Here is a 10,764-nt window from a genome sequence, read left to right as displayed (position 1 = left end):
CGTCGCTTCGTCCTACCAACCTTCTCGGGTGGCCCCCTCCGCATAATAATATGCTCGGCCACGATCACGCCTTCCTCTCTTCCCAGTTCGTTCCCCGCTTTCTCTCTCTCTCGAGTGAGGATTCACCGAGCGGAGAACATCAATGCGCCCTCTCTGGGTTAAATGAATATCGATGATCCTATTCCTCTCCGTCCACGTTCCTTCGTCTGACGGCTACGTCGTCGATTCATTCCTAGGTAAATGCCCTCTGTCATTGAATACTTTACATCTGAACTGAGCGCACTAGTTCACCCCAACCCAGCTCAGCTAGAAGCAGCGCATTGCCACTCTAAGAAACGCACTCCATCCTCTCTCGTGCAACGTCATATCTGTTCCATTTCATTTCGCTGCAATATCACGCTCGAAAAAAACTCGGTCGAACCAATCAATCACAAATGACCGGACTTCTCCGCCCGGGCCCCGATCAATTGTATTTCAATGAGATGTTAGCCACTCAGTTTGCATTTGTTCTCCCCATTCCATCACAGTCACATCACCGGGTTTTCCTCAATCTCTGGTGAGCCTCAGCCCTTGACTTTCTCATTTTCATAAAAGCTATATTCTGACTTCTGACTTCAGAGACATAAAGCATCCTTTCCATCACTCTGGCTCCCAACCACCCACACCACAAATCATGTCAATGTCTTTTCGTTCAATCAGTGATTGGCGAGAACTGTTTATGGACCATGCATGGAGTTCCAGCATGACTGCCAGTGTCCACTTGGTCACATTCCAGCCAACTCCCAGTGCCAGGAACAAAGACTGGTTAGTCATGCAGGAATGGCTCATCAATGGCTGATGGTTGGTAAGCCCTTTGATTACACACAACCTTTGTTCTATCTGACTAAAACCATTAATTCCAGGCCATGGTTGGTGCTGTATCTTGATGATATGATGATTCTTCAGTATGAACTGGTGTGAGTGGCCAATCTTGTTCTATAGCCATCACATTCTTATTCTGATTTTTCTGTTTCCTCATTTAACAGCTATACCATTTCCACTGCTGGGAATCACAGTGCAATGATGTTGAATCATAGATTGTAAACACATGGTACATGAACTCTAATAAAGTCATATTAGACTTGTAGCCTAATACTACCTACCTACCTACCTACCTACCTAAGATAATCACACAGTGCATGAATATCTCCTTTGAGCTCCCAGCCAGTGAATTTCCCCACACATCCATCACACATTTAGCATCATCACCCATCCATGATGTCAAGATCACCTCAAATCACATCATCCATCATTGAAATGGCCAGGTGTGCAACAGATGACATACCAATGAGATCATCTTGAAAACACAAATAAATAGGCTGAATGCATGACCACAGAATCATCTATTCTGGCCACTCATGGATTATTAGCAATAGTTATGGTGCCAGAACAGTGGCCATACAGTCACTGAAAATAGTGAAATTTGCAAATCTACCTAGTCCCTCTGTAGCTGGTCTGCCCTAGAGTACAGTAGAGAAGAAGCACCATGTGTGCCACAAGGTCCCAGTGGGTGCATGGGTAAGGGTCTGTTAAATCCAACCCAGTGTCGGCAGAAAGAGAAGGAGAAAGAGAAGAGAGAGTGCGTGATGCTAACTAATCAACCAACCAACCAAACTCACGCATTGGCGTTCTCCATAGACACTCGTAGGCTCTTCTTCTTCTTCTTCTCCGGTGCTGACAGTGACGAGGTCGAGGTCGAGAGACGTGCTCGTGTTGAAAAACTCGACTCGAGGCAGAACAGAACAGAACAGAACAGAAGAGGAGCTCACCTCGACGTGGATGGCTTCACGCGGTGTGATCGATTCGAAGAACACCCGTCTCGAGCGCTCCGATGTGATGAGAGAGAGAGAGAGAGAGAGAGAGAGAGAGAGAGAAGAGCGGTAGGTCCGTACGTGGAAATCTTGTATGGCGAGAGGAGGAGCTTTTGGCAGGGAGGAACCCAAGACGGTGGATGTGGTCGCGGTCGCGGTCGCTACTGCGGGATAGAGGAATTATGATTCATAAGCGAAGCTTCACATCGAGAGAGCGAGAGACACATACGGGCGCACACAATGCCATTCTCGCTCCTGCGCGGCTGACCTGACACACCTCGACCATCTCGAGCGCGCGATCGATCGATCGTCTTGGGGGGGCTTGGGTGTGTAAACCTTCCACCTTTGCCCATATCCAAAGCGACGTCCTCCGATGGGCCTACGTGTACCCGTCCGTTCGGTTCGTTGTACGACCCGACAGTAAGGCAAGGAGGAGGAAGAGCCTGTCTGAATCCAGAGGCGGGTCAAACGACACCGCACCGCAGCAGATTTGTTTTTCTCCGTTTCGAGAATATTCCTTGCTCTTGGAACTCAGCGCAGTGATCAATGATGTTCCAGGTGCGTGGGGGGGATAGGCCATTCGTAACCGAGAATGTTTAGCAATGAAAGGATAAACCGCACCTCTCCTCCTCCTCCTCCTCCTCCTCCTCCTCCTCAGAATCGAGTGAGAGTCGGCCGGAGCGACCAACGCACGTCCGACGAAGAACAAGAGGATGTTCGGGATGAGGCAGCGCGGCCGCCACTCGGGTGAACACGCAGGGCAGGTGTCTGAGACTTCCACATGAGGCTCTTCGTCGTCGATATCTTTCCCGTACATGGGTGGGGGTGGTTGCAATGTATGCCGGGCTGCGGCAGGATTATACGATGATCCCATGTCTGTGGTTGTTTTTAGCATACTTGCCAAGAGATTCTGCCCAGGAGAGACCAAATAAGTTTCCAAGTCCTCCGTTGCCCTAATAAAATAAGATAACCCACTTGTCTAGTTGCGACGCCCATCATCTGAAAAGAGAGAGCTCCCTCCTTCACACCATCCATCCCCACCATTTTCTCAAGGGACATGTATATTTACGCTCTCAGCCTTCTGTGGACGCTTCATCTATACAAACGGAACGCTCAGAAGCCCTGTTTTCAGCAGCAAAACGCATCTTTGACGAAGGCTTCCTTTTTCCTCAAATCGCGACACAGCCCCGTCCCCGTCGTTAAAATAGGGGAGGGGGGGAGCCTGGCCTGGCCTTTGCATGCGCGTCGCGGGTGCAAATCCTTTTGATCCGAACAGAAGCGAGAGCGAGAGCGAGAGCCGGTACCGGTGATCACTCTTGCCCCCCCCCCCCCCCCCCCCCCGCTCCTCTTTCACCGAGCAGAGCCAGCCAGCTCTTCGGCATTATTTTCCCCATCTTCTCAGCTCTCAGCCACATCTGCGGATCTGGCCAATTTATTTATTTAATAATCATCACGGATCTTCTTCCCTCCCCGTGTCGCGGATCCGAACTCCTAACCCTGCTTGTTCTTTCGTATCAAGGTATCAAGAAGAGGGAGACTCGCACTCGCAAGAACCGGATTACGACGTCTTCTCGCCGCGTCACTACCAAGAGCTCCTTTCTGTCATAGACCCGACTAGCTCGCATCTGTGGTCGTGCTTGCGGTTACAGTTTGTGGATCGCGGGGCCATTATTCGGACCCGCGATCCACTCGTTGCAGGCATTGGTACCTCTAAACCAAAAGTCATAGATCTGAGGTCGGCTCATCCTATCCTCCTGTTAAAGATGCTGTGACGGCATCAACTCGGTATCAATTTTGGTCGCTCGCTGATGATGATGATGATGCTCCGAGTCCGCGGGGGTGGGGGAGCTCTACAACCCAACGCCTTATCGTCTCCGCATTGGCGATACTGCGGATCAAGGAGTACTGGTTATGGTTCGTGGCGTGCTATGTGGGCTTGCATACAATACATACTCTATTGGCGACCCAGGGGTGTGCCGTGCTCTTTGGGGCATGTGTGTGAGACTGACAGCTCCGAGGTGGTAGATGGGGCGGGGCCGAATTTGCTTTTGCGGGGGGCGCGCAGATGCATATGGAAGGTAGCTTGACCCTCGGATATGTCAAGACCCTTCATGAGTCACCCGCCGCCGGGCGAAAGGCCTTTTGATCCGCACACACAAAGTCCGCCTTCCCTCCCATCCCACCATCTTCAGTATATAATAATAATAATAAGTCCGATTCCGTACTCCCAGCGCCCATCCAATCTTTCTTCGCATCTGCGTTTTCTTAGCTTCACCGTATCTTTCGCACTTTTTTTTTTTTTTTCTTTTCCCAGCGATCCGTTTTTTTAAAAATTTCCCAGGTTCATATCGATGTCAATAAAACATCGCCGAATTGCCGTTAATTGTTAATCTACGGCTACGGACTTGTTGTAACTTGAAGTGCAAGTAGCTCCGATAACGCCGAGGTTAATTTGCTTCGTGATCGGTGTTCTATTCCAGGTGGCGCATTCGATGAGACCCCCTCTCTCTATTAATTGAGGACATGGTAGGACCTAATGTTCCCCCCACTGACATACATCTCATAGTTTACAGCTTTCGCAGTTGAAAGAAAAGTGATCCGAGCTACCTACGCTTCCCCGTGATGCCCGGTAGGATAAATGCACGACCTACTAGTAACTCCGAGCGCAAATGACGCACGTCTGGATAATTTTCAATGTTTCTGTTGACGCGGAACCGTCCAACGGTCTCGGATGCGAACTAGCCAGTCCAGTTGTCGAATAACGCTAGTTTGACGCTAACCTGGTTTTTTTTTAAAAATTACAACTTATGATTGTACATCAGGTTAGCGGATGAGACTTTCTGGACTGGATTGTGGTAGGTTCTTTGAGACTGTGTGGAGCGCCTTTGGTTCTCGTCGTTCAGCCGCTCTAAATGTCTCTTACTTGCCGTTCTCGGAGGAGGAATAGACACGCCCGAACCTGCTTAAAGGTCGCAGCTATGCACTGCCAAACACAGCATAATATTCTCATGTATGAGTGTTGTCTTAGTTTTCCACCCCGAGACGACTGTCGAGACAGCGCGGAGAGAGCTTGGCGTGGATGTTGCCAGCCCAAAAGTGGCCATGGCACCTCCCCGGCACGTGTTTTATTCTGGTTTTTTTTTTTTTTTGCCTCCATGAGACCTGACTCTTACTGGCTCTCGAGATAACAAAATTCCGGTTTGCTACGATGAAACCGACCGACCGTCTACGAGACGGCCACTGGTCACCTTTCATTTCTCTACTTAATAGGGTCCCCGGGCATATGGGTTCATATCCCACAACCTAAATCATGTCTTCCGACAACGAGCATGAGCACAAGCCGCGTGATCATGTCATCGACAGCCATGATCCAACTGGCGAGCACCCTCTGGCGTCTTCCAATGCCGTCGTCGACTACGAGAATGAGCAAGACCACAGTCCCCCCCACCGGCCTGCCTTGGACAACCAAGATACATCTAGCCTGGTTTCTCTAGATTCTATCCACTACAAGCACGAACAAGACACAAATCCCGTCCGCCAGCGTTTCCTTTACAATCAGGAACCAACTGGCCAGCGCTCTCTACGTTGTGTCGACTACGAGCACGAGGATGAGCAAGACCCAAGATCCGCCCTCCCGCCCGTATTTGACGATCAGGATACATCTGACATGCGCTCTCTACGTTCTATCAGCTACGAGCATGAGCAACGCCCGCCCCTCTCTGACGATCGGGATGCATCTGACATGCCCTCTCTACGTTCTGACAGCTTCGACCATGAGCTACGTGAGCTAGGCCTTGTTCCCCCCCGCCCGCCTCTCTCTGACAATCAGAGTCCAACTGATGAGCGCCCTCTACCTTCTGTCAACCACGAGCACGAGCAAGTCCCTCATCCCTCCCGCCCGCCTCTCTTTGACAATCAAGATACATCTGACGAGCTCTCTCTACGTTCTGTCAACTACGAGCACGAGCCAGGCTTCTTCAGACCCCCCCGCTCACGTTTCATGGGAAATCGCGAACAAACCACCAACCGCTACTCTCTCCGTTCTTCCCGCTCCCGCGCCGTCAACTACGAGAACGGGAACGCCTTCCTCAGACCCCCCCACGCACGCTATCACAATCTAACCATCCAGCCTGAGCACCTTCCACCTCCCTCATCCCCTGCCATCAACTCCTCGCACTTGCAACAAGACCGCAGCAATCCCCCCCACCCATCGTCCTTCTTCGACACCCCAAATCCAACAACAACCAACAAGCGCCCCCTCCGTTCCTCCCACGCCGTCGACTACAAGTCCTCGCCCGACTTCCTCCAGCCCCTCCCCCGCACGTCCTTCCTCCACACCCCGGACCCACCAAGCCAACACACCCTCGTCGCCCCCTCCTCCTCCACCCCCAACACCACCACCTCTGCGCCCCTCCTATACGCATCGATCCCCACGCGCAAAAGCCCCAAGCCCGCACAGCACGGCCGATCCCCGACCCAGCGCGGCCTCGTCTTCTGGCTCGCAGGGTTCCTGGTGTTCAGCAGCATCGTGCTCGCCGTTGTCCTCCCCGTGTACTTTACCGTCGTCAAGCCGAATGAAAACAATGCGAACGGCAGTAGGGGGGGCTCTATCGCGGGGAAAGGATCCGCTACGCCGGGGGCTCCGAACGGAGATGGGACCACCAGCGACCAGCCATCGCCGACCGGTGATGCCATTACGGGAGGAGATGGATCAGTCGTAACGCAAGAAGACGGTACCACGTTTATTTATAACAACTCGTTCGGAGGGTATTGTGCGTTCCTTGTGTTTTTTTGTTGATTTTCCGCACGGTTTGCTGATACTGTCTTCTTTCTAGGGGTGGCTGATCCGAACGATCCCTTCAGTGGTGCAGCCCGATCTAACAGCTGGACCCCGCCGCTCAATGAGAGTTGGAAATTCGGACAAGACCATGTCTATGGGTGACACCCCGTTTCTCCGTTCTCATACCGCCTCCCCCATGCTCACTCACACACTCTCTCCCACCTAGTGTAAACCTTGGCGGATGGCTCGTCTTGGAACCCTTTATCACGCCTGCCTTGTATGAAAAGTACGACGGTGCCATCGATGAATGGACGCTGAGCCAGGCTATGGCAGCCGATACGGCCAACGGCGGGCTAAACCAACTAGAGGAGCACTACCGGACCTTCATCGTCAGTCCTCCCCCTCCCCCTTCGCGTCCGGCCACCGCCGCTAAACTCCCCATTTTAGACCGAGAAGGACTTTGCTGAAATCGCTAGTGCCGGACTGAATTGGGTCCGGCTGCCCATTCCTTACTGGGCGATCGATACATGGGATAGGGAACCGTTCCTCGCAAAGACGGCGTGGAAGCAAGCTTTTCTCTGTTCTTTCCTGTGCAAGTGCCGACGTTCTAATCTTTGTTTTTTTTTTTTTCTCCCAGGTACGCTCTCAAGGCCTTCGAATGGGCGCGCAAGTACGGTTTGAGGATCAACCTCGATCTCCACACTGTCCCTGGCTCACAGAATGGTACGCCCTCCCCCTCGTTCTCGTTCCATACCGACAAGAATAACACCTTTTTCAGCATATAACCACTCTGGCAAAAAGGGCCAAGTCAACTTTTTGCATGGCGTCATGGGATATGCCAACGCCCAAAGAACTCTGAATTATATCCGGATCATCACCGAGTTTATCAGCCAGCCTCAGTACAGGGACGTCGTCCTGATGTTCGGAATCGTCAACGAGCCGCTCCTTTCGTCGATTGGAAAAACCCAGCTATCAAGCTTGTTCGTCCCCCCTTCCCTCTCCTACACACACACAGGATGGGTTGCTAACATAAATTTCTAGCTATTACGAAGTGTACAATATGATCCGAAGCATCACCGGATTGGGAGCGGGGCACGGGCCGATGATCTCGATACATGATGGATTTGCGGGCGCGGCTGATTGGGCGGACTTTCTTCCGGGGTCGGATCGGATCGCGCTGGATGTCCATTCGTATTTGGCGTTTCGGGGCGGTCCTGCGGCGGCGCCGTTCGTTGTTGGTACTGGGGATGATGCTGGGGGTATGTGGCCTGCTAAGGCATGCGAGTGGGGATCGGATATGAACGCTAGGTGTGTATCTTTTTTTCGTTAGAACCTTTCCTATGTGTTAAACGCCCCCTCCCCTCCCCTCCCCTCAGCCAAACCGCATTCGGCGTGACCATGGCCGGCGAGTTCAGCAACGGGTGGAACGACTGTGGATATTTGCTCAATGGCGTTGGGGGCGAAGCCACTTTTGGCGGGAACTGTCACAAGTGGGAGGACGCCTCGACTTGGGACGAGCAGACCAAAGCGGCAGTGGCGAACTTTGCCCTGGCGAGCATGGACGCGTTGCGGGATTGGTTCTTCTGGACGTGGAAGATTGGCGCGTCGCCGGAGCTGGGAGGGGTGGTGGGCGCCCCGCTGTGGTCGTACCAGTTGGGGTTGCAGGGGGGGTGGATGCCTAGGGACCCGCGGGTCGCTTTGGGGAAATGCGAGGCTGTGGGGGTCAAGCCTGACCCGACGCCGTTTGGGGGGACGTACGAGGCGTGGATGACGGGTGGGGAGGGGGCGGGGGCGGGGCGCGTCGCGACCAGTATGATGTGGCCGCCGGAGACGATTCGGGGCGCGGACGTGGCAGTGACGCGCTTGCCGGCGTATACGTCTGCTGCTAGCGTGGTGGCCCTCCCCCCTCTTCCTCCTCCTCCCGAGACGTTAACGGTGACGAGGAGCGTGGATGGGGGGAACGGGTGGTACGACGCGCAGGATACGGGGGCGGGGCCGATGGAGGTGGAGGGGTGTGTGTATCCTGATGCGTGGGGTGCGAGTGGGGTGGGTGTGCCTACTGTTTGTGGGGTTGGGGCTACCAGTAGTGGTAGCAGTAGTAAGAGTGGTAGTGGGGGAGCTACGCGCGTGTTGGGGCATACGAAGACGCATACGCATACGAGTACGAGGACGACAATGGGGAATAAGGCGACTGCGACTGCGACTACTAAGGGTTGAGCGCAGTGATATTAGATATTCTTTCTTTCTTTCTGTTTTTTTTACCTCCCCCCCCTCTCCCCCCCTTGGACATGGTTGCTCGAATCCGGGCCCGGACCGTTTTTTTTTTCCTTTTTGCTTTTTCTCTTACTCTTTCTCTTTCTCTTAGTTGTTGTTATTCGTTATTCATATGCATACGCACGGACTTTTGACTTATGACTATGTATGTATGTATGTATCGCATGTTGGGATTTTGTTTTTTTTGTATGATTTTTTGTGTGTTTTTTTTGGATAGTTTGGAATTTATGTGATGTGGTGGGTGTTTGAGGTGGCTTGTGTGTGTGATGATTCGGGGAGGATTGAGGATGGAAAGTTATGAGTTTATGCGTAAATGCATGGTATATCTGGAAAAGGCTTACCATTAGAGCTTTCCCTATGTGCATCGAGCGCAAGGTCGACACATGCTTTCCTCGCTTTTTCACCTGGCACTCCTCACCCAAATGCGCAAGTGCCACCACTGCCAATACCATCCCATCGTCAAAGTCGCTTTTTTGGCTCCTGGGATGAGCTCCGTCATGACTGGATCCCACCCTAGGCAGGATACGGGCGCGGCGCCGATGGCGATGGAGGTGGAGGGGTGCACGTACACTGATGCGTGGGGTGCGAGTGGGGTGGCTGTCCCCGTCCCTGCTGCTTCTGGGGGGGCTAGGGCTAGTAGTAGTGGGGATGGGGGGACTGAGCGCGTGTTTGTGCATACGGGGACGAGGACGAGGAATAAGGCGCATGCGACTGCTGGGTGATATGTTTTTTTGCTTTTTTTTTTCCCCCCTCTCCCACTGGACATGGTTGCTCGAACTCGAACTCGGACTATTTCTTTTTTTTTCTTATTTGTTGTTATCCATATGCATACGCACGGACTATGTATGTATGTATCGCGTACTGGGATTTTTTTGTATGATTTTGTGCTTGAATAGTTTGGAATTTATGTGATGGATGTTTGAGATGGCTAACGCTAACGCTGGCACTGACGAAGCAATGGCTTGTATGTGTGATTCTAGAGGATAGAAAATTACAACTTTACCCCGTAAATGCACGTTATATCTAGAAAAGGCTTACCATCAGAGCTTCCCCTATATGCATCGAGCGCAAGGTCGACACACTTCCCTCGCCTTTTCACCTACGTTCTCCTTCGCACTCCTCGCCCACATGCGCAAGCACCACCACTGCGCTGCTACCCATACCGTCATCAAAGCTCTTCATCAACACACCCAACGCCTTGGCCGCTCTATTCCTGACGACATGAGGCTATCTATCTCCTTTATATCGCCTTACGGACGGACAGTCGTGCCGTGAGCAGGGACTATTTTTCTCCTCCCCCCACAGATAAGGTGTCAGCAACAGATATAGTCAAGGAAAGGTACATTACGAACGAAGGGGGGCCAATCTCTGATCCCACCGGAATGACGAGCGCCCAGCGTCAGCATCAGCGCGCGCGCTCAAGAGAGTCCATCACATCACCCGGATCTGAAGGGTGCCTTGTGAAAGTCAGTCACTCGCAGGGGATCTGATGATTCGATTCCGTCACTTGTCCATGTCCAACTTGTCCCGTACGATGATTATTGCTCATACCCTGTCGTTGGTGCCACAGCCTCTGTTTTTAATTTTAAAAAAATCGAAACACAGCAGAGCCCTGCGAGGGATATCATCTCAATCGCTGTACTGCCCCCGAGGTTGGGTGCGGGCTTGGGCTGGACTTGGGTCGGTCGGTCGTACGCCATCGGAGCCGTGAAATTCGAATCTCGAGCCCATCGCACACATCACATCGGGATTCCGGATTTCGGATACGAAAATCAGAATTTACTTCCGGGACTTGATAAATATAGCCCGGCTCTTCCCACGCGTTCATCTTCCCGCAGTCGCGAGTCCTAGATTATCGGC

At 52.5% G+C, this 10,764-nt stretch overlaps 5 protein-coding genes across 5 annotated transcripts; 3 read left to right on the top strand and 2 right to left on the bottom strand.

Annotated features, from left to right (window-relative positions):
• Nucleotides 1-1,400: 1,400 nt before the first annotated feature.
• BT62DRAFT_555789 (uncharacterized protein) lies at nucleotides 1,401-2,324 on the bottom strand. The gene is made up of 3 exons (XM_043181377.1): nucleotides 2,080-2,324; nucleotides 1,809-2,014; nucleotides 1,401-1,746 (listed from the first exon to the last, which is right to left on the bottom strand). The coding sequence occupies exons 1-3, from the start codon at nucleotides 2,201-2,203 to the stop codon at nucleotides 1,633-1,635; spliced, it is 444 nt and encodes a 147-aa protein (XP_043034543.1). The 5' UTR covers nucleotides 2,204-2,324; the 3' UTR covers nucleotides 1,401-1,632.
• BT62DRAFT_937473 (uncharacterized protein) lies at nucleotides 1,924-2,959 on the bottom strand. The gene is made up of 2 exons (XM_043187330.1): nucleotides 2,826-2,959; nucleotides 1,924-2,760 (listed from the first exon to the last, which is right to left on the bottom strand). Exons 1-2 carry the CDS (start codon nucleotides 2,907-2,909, stop codon nucleotides 2,230-2,232), a joined length of 615 nt encoding a protein of 204 aa, XP_043034542.1. The 5' UTR covers nucleotides 2,910-2,959; the 3' UTR covers nucleotides 1,924-2,229.
• Nucleotides 2,960-5,850: 2,891 nt separating this feature from the next.
• Nucleotides 5,851-9,001, top strand: BT62DRAFT_1046632 (glycoside hydrolase; the record flags this gene model as incomplete). Its single annotated transcript, XM_043178489.1, has 8 exons — nucleotides 5,851-6,622; nucleotides 6,686-6,788; nucleotides 6,857-7,019; nucleotides 7,078-7,220; nucleotides 7,268-7,353; nucleotides 7,409-7,610; nucleotides 7,672-7,938; nucleotides 8,007-9,001. The coding sequence occupies 8 exons, from the start codon at nucleotides 5,851-5,853 to the stop codon at nucleotides 8,845-8,847; spliced, it is 2,577 nt and encodes an 858-aa protein (XP_043034541.1). The 3' UTR covers nucleotides 8,848-9,001.
• A 286-nt stretch (nucleotides 9,002-9,287) lies between these two features.
• On the top strand, nucleotides 9,288-9,626 carry BT62DRAFT_1012075 (uncharacterized protein; the record flags this gene model as incomplete). The annotated part of the gene is made up of 1 exon (XM_043177876.1): nucleotides 9,288-9,626. One exon carries the CDS (start codon nucleotides 9,288-9,290, stop codon nucleotides 9,624-9,626), a length of 339 nt encoding a protein of 112 aa, XP_043034540.1.
• A 334-nt stretch (nucleotides 9,627-9,960) lies between these two features.
• BT62DRAFT_1012074 (uncharacterized protein) lies at nucleotides 9,961-10,755 on the top strand (the record flags this gene model as incomplete). Its single annotated transcript, XM_043177875.1, has 2 exons — nucleotides 9,961-10,175; nucleotides 10,386-10,755. The coding sequence occupies 2 exons, from the start codon at nucleotides 9,961-9,963 to the stop codon at nucleotides 10,753-10,755; spliced, it is 585 nt and encodes a 194-aa protein (XP_043034539.1).
• Between the last annotated feature and the right edge of the window lie 9 nt (nucleotides 10,756-10,764).

Source organism: Guyanagaster necrorhizus (genome assembly GCF_019112545.1).
Source record: "Guyanagaster necrorhizus MCA 3950 unplaced genomic scaffold BT62scaffold_42, whole genome shotgun sequence".
Lineage (NCBI taxonomy): Eukaryota > Fungi > Basidiomycota > Agaricomycetes > Agaricales > Physalacriaceae > Guyanagaster > Guyanagaster necrorhizus.
This window is presented reverse-complemented; position numbering and strand designations above follow the sequence as displayed.